The sequence below is a fragment of the Neospora caninum genome, chromosome Ib (assembly GCF_000208865.1).
Source record: "Neospora caninum Liverpool complete genome, chromosome Ib".
NCBI classification, from domain to species: Eukaryota; Apicomplexa; class Conoidasida; order Eucoccidiorida; family Sarcocystidae; genus Neospora; species Neospora caninum.
The window spans coordinates 1,695,449-1,721,242 of NC_018386.1; the positions used below are offsets into that span (position 1 = coordinate 1,695,449).

The 25,794-nt window shown below is 52.1% G+C and overlaps 6 protein-coding genes across 6 annotated transcripts; all 6 read right to left on the reverse strand.

Moving 5' to 3' along the window:
• Positions 1 to 1,411: 1,411 nt before the first annotated feature.
• On the reverse strand, positions 1,412 to 2,569 carry NCLIV_004421 (srs domain-containing protein; the record flags this gene model as incomplete). Its single annotated transcript, XM_003879947.1, has 1 exon — positions 1,412 to 2,569. One exon carries the CDS (start codon positions 2,567 to 2,569, stop codon positions 1,412 to 1,414), a length of 1,158 nt encoding a protein of 385 aa, XP_003879996.1.
• A 1,750-nt stretch (positions 2,570 to 4,319) lies between these two features.
• NCLIV_004430 (srs domain-containing protein) lies at positions 4,320 to 5,480 on the reverse strand (the record flags this gene model as incomplete). Its single annotated transcript, XM_003879948.1, has 1 exon — positions 4,320 to 5,480. The coding sequence occupies one exon, from the start codon at positions 5,478 to 5,480 to the stop codon at positions 4,320 to 4,322; it is 1,161 nt and encodes a 386-aa protein (XP_003879997.1).
• A 1,440-nt stretch (positions 5,481 to 6,920) lies between these two features.
• NCLIV_004431 (srs domain-containing protein) lies at positions 6,921 to 8,081 on the reverse strand (the record flags this gene model as incomplete). The annotated part of the gene is made up of 1 exon (XM_003879949.1): positions 6,921 to 8,081. One exon carries the CDS (start codon positions 8,079 to 8,081, stop codon positions 6,921 to 6,923), a length of 1,161 nt encoding a protein of 386 aa, XP_003879998.1.
• A 9,048-nt stretch (positions 8,082 to 17,129) lies between these two features.
• NCLIV_004432 (srs domain-containing protein) lies at positions 17,130 to 18,287 on the reverse strand (the record flags this gene model as incomplete). The annotated part of the gene is made up of 1 exon (XM_003879950.1): positions 17,130 to 18,287. The coding sequence occupies one exon, from the start codon at positions 18,285 to 18,287 to the stop codon at positions 17,130 to 17,132; it is 1,158 nt and encodes a 385-aa protein (XP_003879999.1).
• A 3,150-nt stretch (positions 18,288 to 21,437) lies between these two features.
• NCLIV_004440 (srs domain-containing protein) lies at positions 21,438 to 22,592 on the reverse strand (the record flags this gene model as incomplete). Its single annotated transcript, XM_003879951.1, has 1 exon — positions 21,438 to 22,592. The coding sequence occupies one exon, from the start codon at positions 22,590 to 22,592 to the stop codon at positions 21,438 to 21,440; it is 1,155 nt and encodes a 384-aa protein (XP_003880000.1).
• Positions 22,593 to 24,095: 1,503 nt separating this feature from the next.
• On the reverse strand, positions 24,096 to 25,244 carry NCLIV_004441 (srs domain-containing protein; the record flags this gene model as incomplete). Its single annotated transcript, XM_003879952.1, has 1 exon — positions 24,096 to 25,244. One exon carries the CDS (start codon positions 25,242 to 25,244, stop codon positions 24,096 to 24,098), a length of 1,149 nt encoding a protein of 382 aa, XP_003880001.1.
• Between the last annotated feature and the right edge of the window lie 550 nt (positions 25,245 to 25,794).

Genomic DNA, 25,794 nt, shown 5'->3' on the forward strand with positions numbered 1-25,794 from the left:
CAAAAGTGAGACGGAACCTGCCTTTGATTCATCAGATCCCACCAACTCGTCGCACTGACCCGTTGGCTTTCCAAGTAGTTTGACCCGGCTGGGTGGGGGGAGGGCAATCTACTCGGCCGCAGTGCAGCGACCTCCGCAGCTATGTGGTGTGCAAGAAATTGACGATATATTCTTTTGCTTCAACGAGAAGACTTATGAGCCGAGCTACATTCGCTGGGCAAGAGGCCAACGTGGCGACGAGGCTCTATTTACCCCTGGACACGATATTTATTTCTTTCCGGGCTTTGTTCTTACAGAGTGGAAGCACCTCCGTGTGTAGCGGCACTGATGCTTGTTGATTTCGATTGCAGCGAAACATGGTGGTGGGTGAAGCGCTTTTCCGGAGTCCCGAGACTGATTTGCTGATGTGCAGAACCTGTGATGAAAACCAGATGTGACTTTCTGGACAGAGAAGCCGTGAAGCTGTAAGCGGCGGGACACAGACAGCTAGAAACCAGCGAGCCCCTCAAGCAGCGAGAGTCCATCTGATGCCGCCGATGACTGGCTGAAAAGCCCCTGGTTTGTTTCGAAAGGGTTGCACCGTTGCTTCATGAGGGTGCAGAGTGGAGGTAGCCTTGTCATCTCCACTTTGTGCCTTTCTGCGGCGACGTGGACGAATGATACGTTTTCATATTTGTTTACGTTCCACTTGGTAATATGTCAACATACGAACTGGTACATGTGTGTGCTTTGATTACATGGGCGAGTGTGAGGTTGTTTTGAGTAGAGATGTGAACAAAGGGGGTCCAGCTCCGGCGCATTAAATAGTGGCGGAATCACGTTTTGGCATCTTATCGCGGACTAACACGTTATAGAAGGTTTACCGAAAGAGGCAGGAGTCATGCAAAGGGAGTTCACGTAAGCGGGAATTGATTCCATGAGTGTTGGTTACGATGATATAGTATGACTACCCCTTCTTCACATGAAGCAGAATACGAGTCCCTCGCCTCTCATTAATATGCTGCGCGTTCATGAAGTTACGTTCGATCAGGTCAGAGAGAGTTTGCAACACCGACACGCATTTTCTTGATGTCCGTAGAGGCGGAACATTGGGCGATGCTTTCACGAGTAGCCGCAGCTAGCAGCGCCTGCTATCCACGCCTCTGTCAACACATCATGCGTCCCGTCTGCGGTACAGTTTGCTAATGGCTTGTGGCACCTGAGATCCATGAATGCAACGTTTTTCTGTCCACATGTGACGAAGCGCCAAAACACGAAGATTCTGCGACTAAGAACATAGAGATACATCTCGGAGAGACGTATGTAACTTGACAGAAAGCGGGCGCTCCCCCCACGCCGGCGTATTCATTGACAGACGTGAGGACCAGGAAGCTGGTGAACCTCCCAAACATCCTGATAGTCGGTAACCCTCTTAGAAGGAGCCCGCAAGAAACCCCGCTAGCAGAGCCGCTCCAGAGGCTGTAGCTATTGCGTGCGGAGAGGGCGATGCAGTGGAGGCGGAGTTGGCCTTCTTGACAGTCACAAGCACACGGCAAGCGGTAATCCCAGTCACAGAGTGAGGTATACTATTCGCCTTTTTGGTGTTTTCCGTAGATAGTGACTCCGGAACACAGGCTACGAGCAGGCTCTGGTCTTCAGGCGGGAAGTCTGTCTTGGGGATAGTTAGAGTAGCGGAGATGCCCTTTTGTTGTGTGCTCCACCAGCTGCTGTCAAAAGTTCCGAGAACATCGGAATAGTTCTTCTTTATGCATTGTTCCTTGCTTTCTGATTCGGGGGCGCAGTAGTGAGACGTGTAGTCCTGAGGATACATCGATGCGTCAGTGCCACAGTCGATGGTGAGGGTGTTTTTGTTTTCTGACATCTCCACTTCTACGGGCTTCGGGTTGCTGTCCTTGCCGTATGCGCAGGTGACTACATTTTTATCGTTTACTGATGATGGCCTTGCATTCACATTCACTGTCACGTTGCATGGGGAGTTGGTAGCTTTTTGACAGCCGACCATGAATGATTTGTCGGTTCGAGGAAGGTCTGCTTCAGTGAGGGTGAGTGTCCGTTGTTCTCCCTCGTTCTGGGTTTCAGAATGGGGGATGTTCCACTGGACCGGGTTGCTTGTCCCGAGGAGGTCTTGCAGCGTCACAGGATTTCCCATGTTCTTCGTACCAATTGTGCAGGAAACGGCCCGGCTACCTCCTTTGGAATCGACTGCCTGTCCGTCGCAAACGTGCGTCTCTTCGGAAGGCACAAATGTGTAGCCATCACCTTGACATTGAACGGTGGCTGACAGGGTGCCCTGTGACAGTGAGAGCGTCAATGATGAGCTACTCGCCCTAACCGAGACCGGGTTTCCCTCCAGAGTGCATGTTGCAACATTTTCTGCGGTGTTCGTTTCCGCACCAGTATCGCGTGGCGAGGAAACCAAATTCCGACGCAGAAGACCCTCCACAGACTCGGCTGAAACAGCTCCTCCACCCGAAAACAGCAGAACTCCACCCATGCAAACTGCCACCAACTTCCGGGCTTTGGACCTGATCCCGCCACAACGATGCGCCATTCTGCTGGTTCTCGCCATTGCGTAGATTTGAATGAGGAAATGTGTAGCTTCCCTGTAAATATGACGAGAAAAAGACGGCAGGCGGACTGGAAAGTGAGAAGCAAGAGAACAGCTACATACTGTCCATGCGTCAGCGTGGAATGCTGGAGTGTGCCTGGCGGGCACTCATCCGCACAAGAATGTCGGGGAGCGGTTTAACCCACTGGCTCGGGGGGTCGGGCAGGGATCCCCGCCCTGTGTAGCGAGCAGTACGGAGGAGATAGCTCCCTTGATGAAGGTTGGCAAACTACACCTGTCACGGATTTGTCTCTCAGCTTGAGAATGAAGAATACCCGCCACCGCAAAAATGCTGATGAAGAAGCTGCGTGTCGATATATACGTAGACATAATATCGTAGAAGTAGATTAGTGTGTAGAGTCAGTGTAATTACCGAGCACGGTTAGGAAGAATCGCCTGACTAAAACTGCAGCGGAGTCGTCTGTCTAAAATATACTCTTTCCCGTAGTGTGTGACTAATGAAGGGCCGGCACGAAACGGAGAAAGTCCCGCTAAACAACCTTCACACACGCTGCAGTGGTGGCAGGGCACAATTGTATTTGGTTACAAGGGTCTGCTGCGGGTCCAGGCTAAAACTTGGCGCTTGCCGGCTGCTCTCGGAGGGTGGCTGTTTCCTTCACGGAGAAATTCGTTACTCAATCTCCTTTCACGTGGGGGTTGTCTGTCGACAGGTCTTCTGAAAGCCCTCTCGTGGCGTTGTTGCCGAACAGTTCCGCACGCCGAAACGTTGACAGCAAAGGATGCTCAATGATGTACGTCAATCTAAGTAGTAGAACGTGAATAGCTCTGTTCTACCTAGAAGTTCTGTCCGCAGCGCGAAAGATCCTGCGTTACATATTACGTCTTCATTGTGTGCACGTTCCGGAAACCGTGTGGGCTGCAGGCTGGAACGCATCCACTAGCTGGGCTGGATCTGGCGAGCATGCGGTTGTCGCTGAAGATTCACGATCATTCCTGTGGACCACTAATGGAGACATGTGTGCGTATAAATATATGCGTGCAGGCGCACTCTTACAGCAGGACAGATATATGCATATTTACAGCAGGATAGTTATATATGCATATTTCCAGCAGGATAGTTATATATGCATATTTCCAGCAGGATAGATATATGCATATCACGTCCAGCGAGTATGGCCACGAGGGGTCGGAGAGATACAGAAGGTAGGATACGGCAGCCCTGTGCTGCGACTGGTGGAACAGGGAGAGGCGGGCGGGTCGACGCTCGTTCCACATTGTTATCCTGCATCCCCAGGAAACTCACTTCTATGCTTCCGTCTCGGAGAACGCCGGTGCACCCTTCCCACGGCTTTGCGAAAACCGCTAGAGTTATATTTCCGCTTGCCCCGTTGCTGGTGTCTGCGTTGGTTGCATCAGATGTTCATCCGCGTTCCTCTCTGGCGTGTACCTGCAGACCGTATCCGTGTGATTTTTCTGTGTCATGCAAGCGTCCGTCAACGAATCACATATGTCTTTGTTCGGACTTTGGCGATGATGTGACGCCCTCAGCTTCACCGTCGCTCCACATCGTTGTGCACGACACGAGAACGCAACGCACGAAGGAGGTTGCCCATTTAGAAGGAAAACACACACCTCGGAGAGGGGTGTGGAACTCCTGGGACCGTGGTTACCCTACACCACTGAGCAGCGAGTGGGAGAAGTACAGACAAAGAAGAAAGACTAAAAAGCATCTCTTAAGATACGAACATGCTTAGAGGGAACCCGAGAAGAGCCCCGCTAGGAGAACGGCTCCAGAGGTCGCAGCTACTGCTTGCGGGGTGAATGATACAGCGGAGGCGGAGCTCGCTGCCTTGACAGTCACAAGCACGCGGCAAGACGACGTCTCAGACACGGACTCAGTGAGGTTCTCTTCCCTTGTGGACTGGTCTGCGTTCTGTGTTTTCGGGACACAGCCTAGAAGGAGGCGCTGATCTTCAGGAGGGAAATCGGTCTTCGGGATAGTCAGAGTAGCCTGGGTTTTGTTTTCTGTATTCGTCCACCAGGTGCTTGCAAACGTGGGAAGAACATCAGAGTAGTTAGCCTTGGAACAGTCCTCGAATGTGTCTCCCTCGGGGGAGCAGTACTGAGATGTGAATTCAGCAGGCTGCATAGATCCGCCCTTCCCACAGTCAATGGTGAGAGTGTTTTTGTCTTCCGACATCTCGACTTCTACGGCCTCCGGGTTGCTGTCCTTGCCATATGCACAGGTGACAGCGTTTTTGTCATCTACAGATGATGGCTTCGCATTTACGTTCACTGTCACTTGGCACGACTTGTTTTCCCCAGCCTCACCGCTTTGACAGCCGACCATGAATTTTTTGTCAGTTCGAGGAAGGCTTGCCTCGGATAGCTCGAGCATCCGAGATTCCCCTTGATTCTTGCCGTCAGAAGAAGAGATTGCTTTCCACTGGACCGGGTCATTTGTTCCCAGGAGTTCTTGCAGCTTTACCGGGTTGCCCATGCTAGTGTCTCCAATCGAGCAGTTAGAGGAATTCAGTTCTTTGCTGGCAGTAGCTTCTGCCACGCAGACTGTGGCCGCATCCGCCGGCAGAGCTTTCATGCTTTGACCCATGCACTCTAAGGTAGCGACGAGGGTACTCGATGACAACGTCAACGTCGTGGCAGGCCGAGTGACGGCATCCCCGCTGCTTGCCACCGTACAGGTTGCGACAACACCTGCGATGCCGCTTTCACCCTGTGCGTCGCTTGAGTCTGGAGACAACTCCCGACGAAGCAGACCCTCAACTGGATCTCCAGCAACAGCTCCGCCATTCGAAAACAGAAGAACTCCGTCCAAACAAACTGCCATCAACTTCCGAGCTGTCGACCTGAACCCTCTACGACGGTGTTGCGTTCTGCCCGTTCTCGCCATCGTGCATATTTAAGTGGCAAAGACAACCTGTGGAGTTAATTAAAGTAAAATGGAGAGGAAGCGGAAGTTGTGGGACTGAGAATTGAACTACCAGAGAATTTCAACGTTCTATCAATCGAGTCGCAGCCCGAAAAACGTGGCTGCTCAGCGGGCACTCGCCAAGTACGAAATCAGGGAGAGGCTCCATCTGCTGGCTCGGGGGGTCGGGCACGGCACGGCATCCCGCATTCTTTTGGGACAGAGAAGGCAAATTCCATGATGAGGGAAGAAGGCTACGGCACACTGGTCAAGGCACTGCCTCCCTACTTGCAATGTTGAGCAACGAAAGACAACAAAAGTGAGAGGGAACCTTCCTTTGATTCAGCAGATCCCATCAACTCGTCGCACTGACCCGTTGGCTGACTACGCAGTTTGACCCGGCTGGCTGGGGGGAGGGCTGTCTACTCGGCCACACTGCAGCTCTGTGGTGTGCAACAAATTAACCTTTTGATTCGACGAGTGAATTTATGTTCATGAACCGAGCTTCTTTGCGTGGACAAGACTCTATTGTGGCGAGGAGGCTCTATTTATCTCTGGAGGTTCTAGTTATCCGTGGAGACGATATGTATTTCTGCCGGTTTCGCTTTTTCAGAGTGGCAGCACTTTTTTTGTCAATAGCGACGGTGATACTTGTCTGTTTCGATTGTGGAGAGGCATGGCGTGGAGTGAGTTCGTTTTCGGGAGCCACAAACGTCAGTTGCCGAATACCTAGCCATTCGCAAGGCTGCAGTTTGAACGAATGAGTGTGGAAAGTCCCCGTGCCCACGTCTCTACAGGGCCTCATGCTGTACACAGCAGATGCTCTGGTTTTTTACTGGACTGCTTAAGACAGCTAAAAAGTGTTGGATTTCAATATCCTAATAACTAAGGTTACTCGGCTCCGGTTATGTGCTAGGCGTACGGTATCGTGTGAAATAACTTTGGATGAGAAACACGCACGCTTTATCAGAGGGAGAAAGTGTGCAGGCGTGAAATGTAGAGCATGATCCGTCAACCCACAAACCGGAGAGACTGTGTACCTGTTTTACATACATGAGTGTGAGTTTGCGTGTGTAGAGGTTTGAAAAAAGTGAGCTCGGTCCACACCCTCCAGAATATAGGAATTGCTGATGTAGCCTTCACCGGACACGTACGCTGCACACCATCACGCACTTGCGTTGGCGTGTGGAAATCGCCACTGACGTGACGCGCGAGGGCCTCCTGAACGCACCACATCCATGCCACCGCCTCTACGATGCGCGACATCCAGGCGGATCTGTCGGTGGGAACAGGGGAATACCTCACGGAGCGATGTATGGTGAACGCCAGAAAATGCTGTCTAGCACTCGTCCTTAGATTATGGGAGAAGTGCGGACATGCGGGACAATTTGCGTCTCCAGAGATTTGCAGACCATGTTCTGCTTACAAGGAACCTCCAAGAAGCCCCATTAGGAACGCCGTTCCAGAGGCTGCATAAACTACTTGCGGGGTGAATAAAGCAGAGGAGGCGGAGCTCGACGCCCTGACAGTCACAAGCACACGACACGTCGTCGTGGCCGACTCAGACTCAGTGAGGTCTCCTCTTTTTCCCGGGCCGTCGGCGCTCTCAGCTTTCGGTATACAACCTAGAAGGATGCTCTGGTTTGCACGTGGAAAGTCGGTCTTCGGGATAGTCAGTCTGGCCGGGGAACCGTCGTTCGCTTCACTCCACCATCTGGTTTCAAACATGGGAAGAATATCAGAGTAGCTGTTCTTCGTGCATCCATTCAATTTCTCATCGGCGGGTGAGCAGTACTGAGTTGCGTATTCAGTAGGCTGCATCGATCCGTCGCTGCCACAATCAATGGTGAGAGTGTTTTTTTCTTCCGACATTTCGACTTGTACGGCCTTCGGGTTGCTGTCTTTGCCGTATGCACAAGTGACAACATTTTCGTCGTCAACAGACGAGGGTCTCGCATTGACATTCACTGTTACTTTGCATGACGAATTGGCTTCAGGGTTATCCTGTTTTTGACAGCCGACGAAAAACGACTTGTCGGTCCGAGGGAGATCGGCCTCTACCAACTGGAGTGTCCGCTCTTTTCCGTTTTCACTACCACCTGACACGTCAGCCTCTGTCCATGTAACCTCGTGAGATGCACCAAGGAGCTCCCGCAGCGTGATAGTTTTGCTGAACTTGTGGGGACCGATTGTACAAGCAGCTGAATCGGGGCTGACTGTAGAGACGTTTTCCCCTTCACATACTTTTTTCGGATCTGTCGGCGCGGCTGTGTTGCTGACACCCAAACATCGCAACTGGACATTGAGGCTGCTCCTTGACAACGTCAGTATCGCGGGAGTTGCGGCGACTTCTGTGCTACCGCTAGCTTTGCATGTTGCGACGGTAGTTGACTCGCTTGGACTGTCTGTCACGTTACTTGAACGTGAAACCAAACTCCGACGAAGAAGCCCCTCAACCGGCTCGGCAGCAACAGAGCCTCCACCCGAAAACAGCAGAACTCCGCCCAAACAAAATGCCATCAGCTTCCGGGCCTTCGACCTAAACCATCCACGACGATGTTGCACTCTGCCCGCTCGCACCATTGTGTGTGTACATTTGAATGAGAAGCTGGCGAGTTGCCTATGAAAAATTTGGGCAGATGAAAGGCACCGGATTGACTATCGGACGCAAGAGAATCTTTGCATTCTAAAAATAAATATATTATCAACTTATTTTCACCTGCCAGTCACAGATCAGCGTGGAATGCTCGACTTCTCGGAGGGCACATATACGCGCAAAAAAGTCGGTGAGCATCTGCAGCCGGTTGCTCGGGGGGCCGGGCTCGGGGGTACCTCCGGAACTCCGCAGGAAAGAGGAGGGAAATTCCGTGATAAGGTTGGGGACACCCACACACTAGACGCAGCTTTACCTTACACCTTGCAAAGGTTAACAACGGATGGTTACACAAGTGATAGAGAACTTCCATACAATCCAGCAGATCTCATCCATCTGTCGGCCACACTGACTTCTCGCATTGCCTACCGGATTGACAGATTTGTTGGGGGGAGGGTTGTCTACTCGGCCACACTGCCGCGACCTCAGCGATACCGTGTGAAACACATTAACCATATATTCTTTAGCTTCACCGAAAAGACTTTTAACCGAGATACATTTTCTGGACGAGACGCCAACGCGGCGACGAGGCTCTATTTATCTCTGGAGACGATATCTAATTGTTCACCGGTTTTGGTCTTACAGAGTGGAAGCACCTTCTCTGTGTGTAGCGGCGGTGATGCTTATTTCGATTGCAGCGAGACATGGTGGTGGGTGAAGCGATTTTTCGGAGTAACGAGACTCAGTTGCTGATGTGCGGATCTTGTGATGAAAATCAGATGTTATTTTCTAGACAGAGAAGGCGTGAAGGTGTAAGCCGCGAGACACAGACAGCTAGAAACCAGCGAACCCCTCAAACAACGAGAGTCCATCTGATGCCGCCGATGGCCGGCTAGCAGCCCCTGGTTTGTTTCGAAAGGGTTGCATCGTTGCTTCAAGAGGGTGCAGAGTGGAGGTAGCCTTGTCATCTCCACTTTGTGCCTTTCTGCGGCGACGTGGACGAATGATACGTTTTCATATTTGTTTACGTTCCACTTGGTAATATGTCAACATACGAACTGGTACATGTGTGTGCTTTGATTACATGGGCGAGTGTGAGTTTGGTTTGCGTAGAGATTTGAACAAAAGGGGTCCAGGTCCGGCGCATTAAATAGTGGCGGAATCGCGTTTTGGCATATTATCGCGGACTGACACGTTGTAAAAGGTTTAGGTTTACCGAAAGAGGCACGAGTTACGCAGGGTGGTCCACGTAAGCGAGAATTCATTGCCGTGAGTGTTGGTTATGATGATGAAGTGTGACTACCCCTTCTTCACCTGACGGGAGATATGGGCCCCTCGGCTTTCATTAATATGTTGCGCTCATGAATTACAGTCGATCCGGTCAGAGAGGAATTAACCATACAAGCACGCACTTTCTTGATGTCCGTAGGTGCGGAACATTGGGCGATCCTTCTAGCCGGTGTTAGAGGCGCCTGCTACCCGCGCCTCTGTCAACACACCATGCGTCCCGTTTGCTTTACCGTTTGTTACTGACTTGTGGCACCTCAGACTCATAGATGTAACTTTTACGCATGGGATGGAGCGCCACAACAAGAACATTCTGCGTCACTAGGGAAGAAGCAATACATCTCGGGGAGATGTATACAAGTTGAAAGACAACGGGTGGTGATCCCATACCAGCGCACACTCTGCTCGACGTGAGGACGAGAAAGATGGCGGCCCTCTTCAGAAAACCCGAAAATCGGTGGCCTGCCTAGAAGGACCCCGCAAGAAACCCCGCTAAGAGAGCCGCTCCAGAGGCTGTAGCTACTGCGTGCGGAGAGGGTGATGCAGTGGAGGCGGAGTTGGCCTTCTTGACAGTCACAAGCACACGGCAAGCGGTAATCCCAGTCACAGAATGAGGTACACTGTCTGTGTGTCGGGATTCCTTGTCCGAAAGATATTTAGGAAAACAGGCTAGGAGCAGGCTCTGGTCCTTAGGCAGGAAGTCGGTCTTGGGGATAGTTAGAGTAACCGATGTACCGTCTTGTTCTGGACTCCACCAGCTGCTGTCAAAAGATCCGAGAAGATCGGAATAGCTCTGCTTTATGCATTTTCCCTGGCTTTCTGACTGGGGGGACGCAGTAGTGAGAGGTGTAGTCCTGAGGATACGTCGATGCGTCGGTGCCGCAGTCAATGGTGAGAATGTTTTTGTTTCCGACATCTCGACTTCTACGGGCTTCGGGTTGGTGTCTTTGCGGTTAGCACAGGTGACACCGTTTCTGTTGTCGACAGATGATGACCTTGCATTCACATTGACCTTCACTTTGCATGTGGAGTTGGCTCCCGGGTCACTTTTTTTACAGCCGACCATTAATGATTTGTCGGTTCGAGGAAGGTGTGCTTCAGTTAGGGTGAGAGTCCGTTACTCTCATTCGTCCTCATCATCAGAAAGAGCAATTTTTGTCCACTGGATCGGGTTGCTTGTCCCGAGGAGGCCTTGCTGCTCCACCGGTTTGCCCATGCTCCCGTTACCAACTGTGGAAGAATCGGCTTCGCTACCTCTTGTGGAATCGACCGCCTCTCCGTCGCAGACGTGCGTCTATTCGGCAGGCGCAGATGTGTAGCTGGCACCTCGACATTGAACGGTGGCTGACAGGGTGGCCTGTCACAGCATCAATGGTGAGCCACTCTCCGTAACGGCCCTCTCTCTTTCCTCCGGAGTGCATGTTGCAACATTTCCTACAGTGTCCCTTTCCTCACCGGCTCCGCCTGATCTTGAAACCGAATTCGGACGCAGAAGACCCTCAACCGGCTCGGCTGAAACAGTTTCTCCACCCGAAAACAGCAGAACTCCACCCATGCAAGCTGCCATCAACTTCCGGGCTTTGGACCTGATCCCGCCACGCCGATGCTCCATTCTGCTTGTTCTCGCCATTGTGTAGATTTGAGTGACGAAATGTGACGCTTATTTGTAAATATGACGAGAAAAAGGCAGCTGGCGGACTGGAAACTGAGAGCAAGGGAATAGCTGCATTCTGTTCATGCGTCAGCGTGGAATGCTGGAGGGCCTGGCGGGCACTCATCCGCACAAGAATGTCGGGTAGCGGTGTGACTCGCTGGCTCGGGGGGTCGGGCAGTGCCCGGCACCGCAAAAATGCTGATGAAGAAGCTGCGTGCCGATGTGTACGGAGACATAAGGTCGTAGTTGTTAGAGTACTGAGGAGAGTCAGTGTAATTACCGAGCACGGTTAGGAGGAATCGTATCACTGAGCCTACAGCGGAGTCGTCTGGGTAAAATATACTCTTTCCCATAGTGTGTGACTTAATGAAGGGCCGGCACGAAACGGAGGAAGTCCCGCTAAACATGTTTCACACACGCTGTAGTGGTCGCAGGGCAAAATTGTATTTGATTACGAGGGCCCGCTCCGTGTGCAGGCTGAAACTTGGCGCTTGCCGGCTGCTCTCGTGTAGTGGCTGTTTCCTTCATGGAGAAATTCGTTGTTCGGCCTTCTTTCACGCGGGAGTTGTTTGTCGACAGGCCTCCTGAAATCCCACTCATGGCGTTGTTGCCGAACAGTTCCGCACGCCAAAACGGCAAAAAGAGGATGCTCTATCCTGTACGTCAATCTTAGAAGTAGGACGTGAAAAGCGCCGTTCTGCCTAGAAGTGCCTTTTGTGCTTGTCCGCAGTGCAAAGGAGTCTGCGTTACAGATTACGCCTCCATTGCGTGGGCGTTCCGGAAACCGCGCGGGATGCACGCTGGAAGGCGTCCACTAGTTTGGCTGAATCTGGCGAGAATGCGGTTGTCGCTGAAGATTCACGATCATTCCTGTGGACCAATAGTGGAGACGTGTATGCGTACAAATGCATGCGTGCAGATGTACTCCTACAGCAGGACAGATATATGGATATTTACAGCGGGATAGATATATGCATATTTAGAGCAGAATAGACATATGCATATCACGTCCAGCGAGCGTGGCCACGAGAGCACAGAGAAACACTGTAGACATGATACGGCACTCTTGTGCTGCGACTGGTGATAGAGGGCGAAGCGGGTAGGGCGATGCTCGTTCCACATTGTTATCCTGCATCCCCAGGAAACTCACTTTCTATGCGTCCGTTTCGGAGAACTCCAGTGCACCCTTCCCACGGCCTTGCGAAATCTGCTAGCGTTCTATTTCCGCATGCCCCTTGGCTGGTGTCTGTGTCGGTTGCATCAGCGGTTCATCCGCGTTCCTCTCTGGCGTGTACCTGCAGACCGTATCGGTATGATTTTTCTCTCCCATGCAGGTGTGGGTCAACGAATCACATATGTTTTTGTTCGGACTTTGGCAGCGATGTCACGCACCTCAGCTTCACCGTCGCTCCACATCGCTGTGCACGACACGAGAAAGCAACGCAAGAGGGAGGTTACCCATTTAGAAGGAATACTCACACCTCGGAGAGGTGTGTGGAAATCGTGGAACCGTGGTTACCCCACACCACTGAGCAGCGAATGGGAGAAGTACAGACCCCACGGAGGATGATGAACAGGCATCTCCTGAGATACGAACCTGCTTACAGTGAACCTGAGGAAAGCCCCGCTAGGAGCGCTGCTCCCGAGGTTGCAGCTACTACTTGCGCGGTGAATGATGCAGCGGAGGCGGAGCTCGCTGCCTTGACAGTCACAAGTACTCGACAAGCTGATGTTGTGGAGTCCGCCTCAGGCTGCCTGGACGCCTCGTCAGGCGTTTCCGGAGCGGTGGATGTCGGCGCACAGCCTAGCAGGAAGCGCTGGTCTGTACTTGGAAAGTCGGTCTTCGGGATAGTCAGCACAGCCGGGGTTCCCTTTTCTGTATTCGTCCACCAGCTCGGTGCAAACGTGGGTAGGATACCAGAGTAGCTCGCCGTGGCGCATTCCTCCAAATTGTCTGTGTCGGGGGAGCAGTACTGAGATGTGAATTCAGCAGGCTGCAGCGATCCGCCGCTCCCACAGTCAATGGTGAGAGTGTTCTTGTTTTGTGACATCTCGACTTTTACGGGTTTCGGGTTGCTGTCTTTGCCGTATGCACAGGTGACAACGTTTTTGTCGTCAGCCGAAGAGGGTCTGGCATTCACGTTCACGGTCACTTTGCATGACGAGGTGGCGGACCCAGTTTTGTGGCAGGCGATGAAGAATTGTTTGTCTGTGCGAGGCAGATCTGTCTCTGCTAGCTCGAGTATTCGCTCTTTTGGTGTGTGGTTGCCTTCCGACATGCCTTTCTCTTTCCAGCTGATCTGGTGAGATGCTCCGAGGACATCTTGTAGCGTCACCCTCTTGCCTGCCTGCTGGTTGCCAATTCTGCATGCCTGAGAGTCGGAGCCTCCTTTGGCGTCGGTCGCCTGTGTGTCGCACACCTCCGTCAATTCGGTAGGTGTAAATATGATGTTTTCACCTACACACTTCACGGTAGCGGTGAGGTTATCCTCTGACAGTGTCAATGGCGCGCCGCTTGACGTAACGGAATTCTCACTGTTATCCAGGGTGCATGTTTCAACACAACTTGAGGCGCCGCTTTCACCGCTCATGGCGGTGGATCCTGAAGACAATTCCCGACGAAGAAGACCCTCAACCGACTCGGCAGCAGCAGCTTTTTTTTTCAGAAAAAAGCAGAACTCCACCTAAACAAACTGCCATCATTTTCCGGGCTTTGGACCTGATCCCGCCATGTCGACGCTGCAATGTGCTGGTCCTCATTGTGTAGATTTGACTTTCAAATGTGAAGCCACTCGAAGAAAAATGGCGCGCACCTAAATGCCGGCAGACCTCAAACTCCGAAACGAATTAATCTGTATGTTTTCGAATCAGCATCACTCCAACCGTCTGGAGTGTTCTGCGGGCACTCACCCGGGCGAGGAAACAGTAGTACCGCTCCCCCCCACTGGGCACGGGGGCTGGGCACGACGGTGCGTCCCGGACTTGAAAAAGGCATTTCGGGATTGTCGTTGGCAAGCAACACGCGCCGGACAAGGCTTTGTCTCTCTCTGCTTGTGAAATTAAGCCATGACTCAAATAATAAAGTCACAGGATACCTCCCGCTGATCCGGCAGAACTCTATCCGTGGCGCTGACTCGTTGGTGTGCCACCTGGTTTCAGGGGTTCGCTGGGCGGAGCGGTGTCTAGTCTGCCACAGTACAGCGACATCCACAGCGAAGGAGTGTGAGGAAAAAATGACGAAATCTGCTTTTTTCCCACCGAGGAGATCTATGAACTGCACTACCTTTGTTTCACATGATGCCGACGTAGCGACGACACTGAGACGATGCCGATTCTCGCTGGCTTTGTTTTTGAAGCATGGGATCTCTCGCCTTTGTGTAGCGGCGCTGCTAGTTGTCTTTTTCGATTGTTGTGGGACCAGGATGTGCACAAGGCGATTTGCACAGTCGCAACCCTCAGATGCCCGATTCCAAAGGGCTCTCAAGTTCCCAGTAAACTAACAAAACTATTCTAGCTGGGTGCACACATCTCAACCGGGCCTCATGGTGTAGATTACAAAGCGCCATCTGACGTCGACTGTCGGGATAGTAACTGTTTGCGAGGTACCTGGTTCGTCTTCTCACCTCCAGCCGCTTGTATACGTGTGCAGAATATCAGAGTATCTCTTCTGTGTGCACGCGTCTCAGTTGTTTGCCTCCTGGAAGCAGTAGTGATTTGTGTAATATCTAGGGTACATGGATCCGTCGCTGCCACAGTCAGTGGTGACAGTGTTCTTGTCGTGACATCTCAGTTTGCACGGGCTTGTCGTTACTGTCCTTACAGGATGCACACGTGACAACGTTTCTGTCATTAACCGCCGAGGGTCTGGCATCCACAATCACTGTCACTGTGCACACCTTGTTTTGTTCAGACAACGTGCTTTGACAACCGACGATGACTTTTGTGTCTGTTAGAGGAAGGTCTGACTCTGGTGACCGCAAATGTCCGCACTTTGCCTGCTTTCCCTGTCTCCAACGGTTGCTCAGCATTTGATCTCGTGTCTCGCCGCGAGGGGTGTCTGCAGCGTCGCATTCTGTGTCTGACTCAATCGTGCAAGGATTGGATGTACCATCTCGGTGGGTGTCATTTGTTGTCGGGCCGACACAAACGGTTGCAATGTCGCTTGGTGGATTTTTGTCGCTTTCTAAACAGTCCAACGTAGCGGTAAGGATACTCTTTGACAACGTCAACGTCGCAGGCGTTGGATTGGTGGTAGTTTCGCTAGCTGTCGCTGCACACGTTGCGACCACGCCTGAGGTGCCAGTTTCATCTCCGGCGTCACGTAGTCCTGAAAGCAAATTCCGACAAAGGCCATCCCTCAACCTGCTCCGCCGAAACCGGTCCTCCACCTGACCACAGCAGCACCCCGCCCAGACAAACCGCCATCAGCTTCGGACTTCCGGCCTGAACTCTTCACAGCGATAATGCTTTCTGAGGTTTCTCACCCGTGCGTTGGCTTGACTGACAAACTGTGGAGCAAGAAATGTTGGGCTCAGAAATACGACGATATCGACATACAGCCGGTCCGGCCTTCGCCTGAATACTTGCAATCTTGAGGAGCACTCAACCTGCGAAGCAATTCAATGGGCGGCTCATCCCAGTGCCGGGATGGCCCGGGCAGTGGTGCACGCCACACGAGGTGGTGTGCAGATGAGAAACTTAACGAAGTGGACGGTTACTAGCAGCGCACACAGTCGCGGATTTGTGTCTCTATGTGAAATGGACGAAAGTTTGCCATCAGCAAGGCGGCGGCGAAGCTACGATTCCTTATATACCTAGACGTAATATATTAGTGTTGGTTTAGGGCTTCGGATCATTCCATGTCCGACGGAGAGTTCGAGGAATCGAATCAACCTGGACCCGGTCGGCTTCAATATACTCTTCCACGTTCCGGTGTGGCTGCTGAAGCGACGCCAATAAACGGAGGGCGTCCCACGCAGGAAGTTGTATGCACGCTTCAGGCGTACTCAAACGAAATTCTCATTGTGAGTAGAAGGCCTACCCCGTGTGTCTAGAGACTTTTCGGCTGCCGCTTGCTTTCGTGTGGTGGCCGTTCGTTCACGGAGAAGCTCATTTTAGGGTCCCTTTGGGGCCTGTGTTGTCTCTCGAGAGGTCTTCTGTTAACCCACCCGTAACGCTGTTCTCGAGCAAATCCTACAAATCCAACCGTCGGGAAAGCAGGATGTACAACCGTGTGTGCCAATATATGTAGTAGTACATGCATTACAAAAAAGTTCCGCCCAGCAGTGTTCGTCCGCGGTGTAGATGTTCTGTGTTACAGATTGCGTCGGTTTTGGAAGCGGTCGGGCTCTTTTGCGTCAGCTAGTTTAATAGTTTGGCTGAATCGGGCGAGCATGCGGTAGTAGCTGAAGTTTCACAATCATTCAGGAGGACCACTGTTGGACAAGCGTTTGTATGCCGATGTAAACTGAGAGTAGAAAGAGATGTGGACACGGCACATACGGCGAGCATGGACCGCGAGAGTGCAGACAATCGCAGTGGATAAAATAGAGAAGTCTTATCCTTGACTTATGGATCATATGTGGTAATTCTTGAATATCGTGAAAGCGACACCGAGGTAAATCAGTGACCGTGCTTGTCTTCAGAAACGAGCAGCTGCAGTCGTCTCGTAGCTGTGCAAATTAATATCGTTTTATTCGCTCTTGCCCTTTAGCTGCTGTCGGTGGCGATGGCTACTCAGGTTCATCAGAGTTCCTTTCGACAATTTCGAGGGATCAGTCGTCGAATACCTGGACACCATACCACTGTTTTTAGTACCCCCCATCCAGACGGCCCTCAACGAATCATATGCTTCTTTGTTAAGAGTTGGCCTCTGACGTGACGCGCCTCAGGCTCAGAAGCGGGAGACCACGCTGTGTTCCTCACGACGGTCGCACACCTGAAGAAGGTTCTGCCGATAAGACCGAGCACACACACCTCTGAGATATATATATGAAAATCGTCAAAATGTGAGTACCTCTCCCTGCTGCGCAACTGATGGGCGACTTGAAGGCAATGATGGAGACCCCAAAATACCCCACCTGAGGCCCGAAGGTGTTTAGGACGAACCCGAGAAAAGCCCCGTTAGAAGGACCGCTCCAGAGGTCGCAGCTATTACTTGCGGATTGAATGATGCAGAGGAGGCGGAGCTCGCTGCCTTGACGGTCACAAGTACTCGACAAGCTGATGTTGTGGAGTCCGCCTCAGGCTGCCTGGACGCCTCGTCAGGCGTTTCCGGAGCGGTGGATGTCGGCGCACAGCCTAGCAGGAAGCGCTGGTCTGTACTTGGAAAGTCGGTCTTCGGGATAGTCAGCACAGCCGGGGTTCCCTTTTCTGTATTCGTCCACCAGCTCGGTGCAAACTTGGGTAGGATACCAGAGTAGCTCGCCGTGGCGCATTCCTCCAAATTGTCTGTGTCGGGGGAGCAGTACTGAGATGTGAATCCAGCAGGCTGCAGCGATCCGCCGCTCCCACAGTCAATGGTGAGAGTGTTCTTGTTTTGTGACATCTCGACTTTTACGGGTTTCGGGTTGCTGTCTTTGCCGTATGCACAGGTGACAACGTTTTTGTCGTCAGCCGAAGAGGGTCTGGCATTCACGTTCACTGTCACTTTGCATGCGGAGTTCGGGTCAGAGCCGCCTTTTTGACAGCCCACGACGAATGTTTTGTCGGTTCGGGGAAGGTCTGACTGAGATAGTTTCAGTGTCCGGGATTCTCCCTCTGGGGTCTCCGACAGTGTGTTTGTTGTCCACTGGATCTTATGCGTGGCACCGAGGAGCGTTTGCAGCGTCACCGTCTGTCCTGCCTCGGTAGACCCGATTCTGCAGGCAGTGGAACCACGCTCTCCCCCGGTGCTTTTTGTCGTCTGGCCGTCGCATACGTCCTCCTCTCCGGCTGGTCCGGCTGTGTTTGCTTCACCTAAGCACTCTACCGTAGCGGTAAGGGAACTCTTTGACAACGTCAGCGTAGCGGGTGTTGCGGTGACATGGACTTGAGTCGCCGACGTGCAGGTTGCGACTGAATTTGTGGGCGTTCCCTCCTGTGTTTCGTCTGCCCCCGAAGCTGAAAAGCGACGCAGCAGGCCCTCAACCGGCTCTCTAGAAACCGCTCCGCCACCCGAAAACAGCAGAACTCCACCCAAACAAACGGCCATCAACTTCCTGGCCTTCGACCTGGCCCCTCCACGTCGGGGCTGTATTCTGCTCGTTCTCGCCATTTGAATGACACAGAGTTGAGGCGCTTGGTGAAAAAATGCGGGCCTATGAAGGCCAAGGGATTGGGAGCCCAGAAGCAAGGGAAACTACACTTTGTCCATCAGGCAGGTGCCCGGTCTACTTTGCTGGTTGGCGGGCACTGAATTCGTGCTCGGCACAATGGGAAGGGGCGGGCTGCTCGGGCGGGCCGAGCACGGGGACATGCCACACACAGTCGCACAGCTGACAGGAAATTTATTGTTGGTGTTGGCGGTTTTCACCGGCAAGCAAAGGTTGTGTCTTCTTCTTATAGCAGGTTAGGCGGCTGCAGTCAGGTGCTCGATCCAATATCTTCTTTTCGTTCCAGAATCCCCCGTGCTACCTGGGCGCAATCTTTTTGGTTTCAGCTGGGAGGGCAGTACGATGGCTGGCATATTGGCGTATACTGTCGCAATGGAGCGTTTGCTGAAAGAGTGCGGTGTTGCTTGCCTGGATTTCATAACACACGGCGACTGTGGAGCATAGGCAAAAGTACCCGGCGTTAGAGGTTCGGATCGGTTCCTGCCCTGTCTTCTACGCAACGTGTTGACCCAGTACACCACGTCGGGAACCAGTTTTGCTGCGCAGACGAGTGTGTAGGCCTCTCCGGAGGCCTGTCATATCCTGACTGAATTTTCTGTAAAGTGTGGAGGCACTCCTGCATCCAATATGCGTTGATAGGTGTGCTGCTCGGTTGTTGCGAGACGTCGAGTTGGGTAAGTGACATTTTCACCCTCGACTCTCCGAGTGACCGTGTGCAAGTCTTGTGCAAGCTTCCTGTATAAAATGTGAAGGCCGTGGGAGTTGGGTACACTCAGCTCATCAACCCCTTCCCTGACACACTCTAAACAGTGAGCTTCACTGCACACAGTTTGAGAAATATTAAAGCAAAGGTGACAAGGAATTCGGATTCAAAAGAGGGAGACTACGAGAACGGAGTGCGAGGAGACAACATAGCTGCTGTTTGCCTACCGAACGCTGTTGGGGCCGACGAGCGGCCGACGAGTTCTACGCTGTTTTCTTTGGAGCTCCATAACATAGAAAAGATACTACCGTGACCTTGTTGTAGATGATATATGGTTCGTACAGTCTTTTATATTAATTTGATGGAGCGCAGTTGTTTGTTACACGGATGACGGCCTCAGCTCCACGCTGCTTAGAATCTGGAGGCGGGTCACTTATAGAAGCTTAGATGTTTAGGTACTGGGCCTTGTTACCGGTTCTGAAATAATCGGGGCGTAGGATTTCCAGTGTGAGTAATTCCGCAGGAAAGTGTGCGCAAGCTGACGGGAGAGTGACGCACCTGCTTTGCACACAGCTAAGGCATCGACGATTCAACATTCCTACGTTTCCGTCGTAATGGAGTGCTGACGGGGACAAATTCATATCCTCCAAACGCAGGGAGTCAAAGAGCCAGGCATAATGGTGGCGTTCTCTCCCATTTCTCTGGTGTAACATATATGTGGTTGGTGATAGGCTACATCGTTTGTTTTTCTGTGGCGTTTCTACAAACTGGATGCTTCGCCCGGATGAGCAATCCATAGTCACTTTTCAGCTTCGCTGCATTACTATCAGAGATCTCAGTTCTTATAAATTGACGAGAGCGATGTTAAAGGTGCCCTTGATGACGCATACATATTCGATGCTCTTCTTCACTATCCGTCGCGCAGCAGACACATTTTCAAAGAGGCGGCATAATTGGTCTGTTCTTCTGTGATGCTGTTGACTCAACCGGAGGCGGTCTACACAGACGCACTTGGACTGTGCTGCATTTCTGTAAGCGGCAAGGCACGTGCATGGTGCGTTGGAGCAGCAGTCCGATCCATAGTGTAATTCAGCAGTACACCACACCTAATTATAAACATGTTGAGAAGGCTTGTTGCGAACATAGCTGGGAACAATCGGAATACTGCTTTATTATGTTCGAGCAGTGTGAGTCAACATCTAGCGAGAGCAGTGTTTCCAGTAATCCCTTCAAGTCAACCTATCGCGTGCTCGTCGATCGTACACCTCCGTTTCCCCCTTCCAGATTGGTGGAAAGAGCGCTTCTAACTAAAGGCCAGTTTTCCAGTCGGCAAGCCCTCGACGTGCCCCAACAGTCCAAAAACAGGGTTTTCATTTGACGGAGATGTCCGCTCATCAACGCCCCTGATAAGCCTCATGTGCGTATTCCTTGGGCGTAGCGGTAGTTTCCTTCGCGCACGCGCTTGTCATCGTCTCCATTTCTACACTCGTGTTTTCTCTGATTCTGTCTTCTCTTGGTTCGTTGCTAACGTTGTTCGCGGTCAGATCTAACCTCACGCGTCCAACGAGGAACAAACCGTACAAATATGCACATGTCTGTCTGCAGTTCAACCACGAACCCTGTTCTTTCCCACGGTTCCCTGCCCGAGGCGCGACGGCTCCTTTGTTGCGACACGAATCAGATTCCCTCTTCATTAAATGAGAAACGCCGGGAGATAGGAGGCGCGAAGTAGCTTGTCTGAAGTGAGCAACGATACGGTTACCGCTGAGCTTCCAACACTCCGCACGGCGGCAAGCGGGCGAGCGCTGCAGGTGTGTTTGTGCGTGGATCGAATGAGCAGCAAAGCAGTGAATGCCGAACATGTAGACAGCAAGGCTGACGAGCGCACAGATCCACACAAAGTAACGAACTCGAAACACAGAATCTCAGGCACTGGCAAATGACTCTTACTCTCCTCTTCTCAGGAGGCCTCGTCACACTTTGCGCCCACTAGTGGCTTACAACGTTTCTCTTGCCTCCTGTCCATCACAGTCTGCGGTGGGTGATGACAGTGCCACTTCTGCGATATCCCCTCAGACGATTTCGAGCTTGGCGTCGCAATATTCATGGAGAATAAAGTGCTAGCAATATCCACCGACCACTGTGCGGTCAACGACAAATCTGTGACTGTGTTTCTGTTGCGTGAGGCAACAACAACAGAATGACTCCCGCGCTACGAAACAGGATAGGAAAGGAGATCCCGCTATTACAAACGGATGGATACATCTCAGAGAGACGTGTGGAAGTCCTTAAAAGGAGCCTTCCGTCCCACACTCACAGAGCAGCTCGGAGTTATGCCACAACGAAAGGAAGCTCACGTTTCAGAACAACTAGAGGCTCGCCAGCTTGTTCACATCGAACCAGCCAACAACGCTGGTAGAACAGTTGCTCCAGCGGTCGCAGCTACAGTTTGCGGGGTGAATGATGCAGACGAGGCCGAGCTCGCCGCCTTGACAGTAACAACAACCCGACAGGATGTTGCGGTTGTCGCGGAACCGGACGGGCCGGATGCCTTGCCTGGCGTTCCCGCAGCTGTTGATTTAGGAGCACAGCCTAGAAGGAGGCGCTGGTCTTCACCTGGGAAGTCGGTCTTCGGGATCGTCAGCACAGCCGGGGTACCGTCGTTTTCTGCTTCGGTCCACCAGCTGGTTTCAAAAGTGGGAAGAATATCAGAGTAGTTCGCCTTGGAGCACTCTTCCAACGTATCTCCCTCGGGGAAGCAGTACTGAGATGTGTATGCTGCAGGCTGCATCGATCCGTCGCTGCCACAATCAATGGTGAGAGTGTTTTTTTCTTCCGACATTTCGACTTCTACGACCTTCGGGTTGCTGTCTTTGCCGTACGCACAGGTGACAACATTTTTGTCGTCGACAGACGATGGCCTTGCATTTACAGTCACCGTCACTTTGCATGCGGAATTGCCTCCTGACGGTGTTTTTTGACAGCCGACGGCGAATTTTTTGTCGGTTCGAGGGAGATCTGTTTCTGCCAGCTGGAGTGTCCGCTCTTTGCCCGTTGTAGGTTCTTCCTGGATGGCGCTCTCTATCCAGCTGACTTCGTGAGATGCACCAAGGAACTCTTGGAGTGTGACCTTCTTGCCTGCTGGCTGCGTCCCAATTGTACACGAACCTGGCTGGGGGTTTCCGCTTGCGCTGGTCGCCTGTCCGTCGCAGACGCTTGACAATTCGGTAGGCACGAATGTGGGGCTTTCACCCTGACATACAAGTGTAGCGGTGAGGGAACGTTTTGAGAGTGTCAGGGTCGCTTCTTCTAGGGTAGATGAACTCTGAGGACATGTTGCAACATTTCCTTCGGAGCCTGAACCCCCTTGGGTACCGCTGGCCCCTGAAGACAAATTCCGACGCAGAAGATCCTCAACCGGCTCGCCGGCAACAGCTTCGATACCCGAAAACAACAGAGCTCCACCCAAACAAACGGCCATCAACTTCCGGGCCTTCGACCTGAACCCTCCACGGCGATGTTGCACTCTGCCCGTTCTCGCCATTGTGAAGATTCGGTTTACAAATGTGGATCGGCTTGCATAAAAGGCGTACAAATGAGGGCCATAGGATTGGAAAATAAGAGCAAAAGAATAGCTTCACTTGCCGATTAGTTCTCAGCCAGAAATGCTTGATTGCTTTGCGGGCACTCACCGTAGCAAGAAAATAGGTGGTCAGTTCAACCCCCGTGCACGCGGGGCCGAGAAGGGGAGCATGCCACTGGTACGGAAGGAAGTGAAGAACTTCTAGATAAAATGGTTGGCGGCAGTCTACACTTGCCACGGCCTTGTCTTGGCCTGAGAACAAGGCATGCTCGACATCAAGTGGGTGATATCGAGGGTCAGTTTCGATATACACGCAGACATATATTTTGAGCGTAGATTTATGGAAAGCATCAGCCCTATGCCGACCCAGCACCGTTAGCGGGAACCTTATCATCAGAACGATAGCGGAACGTGTGTCTAAAATTTACTTCTTTTCGTTGTGTCTGACTGATAAGGAATCGCCAGCAGACCGAGAGGGTCCCGGGCAATCAGTTTGAGGCAGTCTGTGGATGATCGAGTACGAAATTCGCATTTTATTAGATGACCTGCTCTGTAGCGTCGCGGAGTCTTTTCGCCGACTGTTGCTCTCGTGTGGGCGGTTGTCTTCATAAAAAAATACGCTGTCGTGTCGTTTGTCACCAGGTGGTCTCATTCGGGAGGTCTTCTGGTATCCCCCTAGTTGCGCTGTTCTCGGCCAGTTCCTCACACGAAACCCATGGTGAAGAAAGGATGTACAACCACGCATGCCAGTGTGTCTAGTAGCCCACGGAGAACCCCGTTCTAGCGAGCAGTGCTGGTCCGCGGTGAACAAGAGTCTGTGTTACAAACTGCGTTGTTGTTGCGTGTTCCGGAAACCGCGAGAGCAAGCAGCGTGACGCGTGAGCTAGATTGACTGAATTGGCGAGGCATGCGAATGCAGCCGGAAATTTATGACCATACAAAAAGGACCAGTGTTGAAGATGTGTATAGTTCTACATGTACAGTCACAGCAGGAGAGATCTGAACAGATCACATACAGCGAGCATGGGACAAGAGGACACAGACAGAGATAGTGGATCAGGTAAGGAAGTCTTCTGCTTTAACTGACGAAACAGGAGAGATGTTTCTGCTAAATTATCGTGAACCAACACCCAGATAAATCACTGACTGTGACTGTCTTTAAATTAGAGGCGCTACAGTCCTCTCACAGCTGTGTAAATCGCCAACGTTCTCTTCCCGCGTGCCCCTTTAGCTGCATTTCCGTTGATTTCCACAGAGGTTCTTCCCTGTTCCTTTAAATAATAAGGGGGGTCAGTTGCCCTATACGTGCAAATCATATCAGCTTAATAAGGACCTGCCATTCAGGCGGCCGTCAACCAAAAACCTGTATCCGTACCGTGGTTACCCCACACCAATGAGCAGCCAATGGGCGAAGTCCAGGCAACGAAGAAAGACGAAAAAGCATCTCCTGAGATACGAACCTGCTTACAAGCAGCCTGATAAGATTCCCGCTAGGAGCGCTGCTCCAGAGGTTGCAGCTGTTACTTGCGGGGTGAATGATGCAGAAGAGGCGGAGCTCGACGCCTTGACAGTCACAAGCACGCGGCAAGCCGACGTCTCAGACACGGACTCAGTGAGGTTCTCTTCCTTTGTGGGCTGGTTTGCGTTCTGTGTTTTACAGCCGAGAAGGAGGCGCCGATCTGCAGGAGGAAAATCGGTCTTCGGGATAGTTAGAGTAGCCTGGATTTTGTTTTCTGTATTCGTCCACCAGGTGCTTGCAAACGCGGGTAGAATATCAGAGTAGTTAGCCTTGGAACAGTCCTCCAACGTGTCTCCCTCCGGGGAGCAGTACTGAGATGTGAATTCAGCAGGCTGCATAGATCCGTCGCTCCCACAGTCAATGGTGAGAGTGTTTTTGTCTTGTGACATCTCGACTTTTACGGCTTTCTGGTTGCTGTCTTTGCCGTATGCGCAGGTGACAACGTTGTTGTCGTTAACCGACGATGGCCTAGCCTTCACGTTCACGGTCACTTTACATGACGGGTCGGTTGACGCCCCTTTTTGACAGCCCACGAAAAATGTTTTGTCTGCCAGGGGAAGGTCTGTTTCTGCTAGCTGGAGTCTCCACACTTGGCTGTTATGCTCCTCTTCCCCTATTCGAGTCCACTTCACCTCGGGAGTTGTTCCGAGGATGCTGCCCAGCGTCACCTTGTTGCCCAATTTATGAGAGCCAATCTGGCAGCTAGAGGTATCCGCTTCTAGTAGCGTCGCGGTGGCAGTATGTCCATCGCAGACGGTCTGAAGATTTTCGGGCACTGCTTTGTTTGTCTCACCCAAACACTGTAAGGTACCTGTGAGGGAACCCCGCCAGAAAGTCAATGTCGCGGTAGCTGGTGCGCCCTCGTCTTCGCCCGCAACATTACAAGTTGCAACTCCATTCGTGACATCTGTTTGAGTCTGGGGGCCAGCTGCCTGTGACGCCAAATTCCGACGAAGACTACCGTCACCCTGCCCGCTTCCGAAGACTTCCCGGCCTGATATCAGCAATACTCCTCCTAAGCAAGCTGCCATCAACTTCCGGGCCGTCGACCTGAACCTGCCGGGGCGCTGCTGCATTCTGCACGTTCTCGCCATTGTGTGTTTTTGGCTGACAGTCTGAGGAGACCCTTAAAGAAAAGTGGATAACAAATCCAAGCCATTGGCTTTTAAACGCTGGAGCAAGAGAAAACCTTGATTTTTTCCATCGAGTCTTTGCACCGTGTTGCTTTACTGGTTGGCGGGAGATGAAGCCTCTCCAGAAAAAGGGGAGCGGGTGGGTTGCTCGGCCGGGCTAGCATCGATCGGTGCATGCCTGTCACAACTGCATGCCGGACGGAGATTCATTGGTGGGGTCGAGCAGCTTTCACCGACAAGACCAGGTTTCGTCTTCTACCCTGAGAGAGTGAGGCATTTGCGGCGAGATGTGTCATGGAGTGTCCCCCTTTAATCCAGTGTCCCCTCGCTATCTGTGGCTGCCTTTTCCCAATCAGATTTCAGCTGGGTCTGGCTGTAGACCAACAGTCTGGAGTATACTATCTCATTACACCGGTTGCTGAAGCCGAGCGGTTTTGGGTGCTTGTCTTTGAAAACACGACATGTGGGGCAGCACATGTGAAGATACCTAGCGAGCGATGTTTGCCTTTGT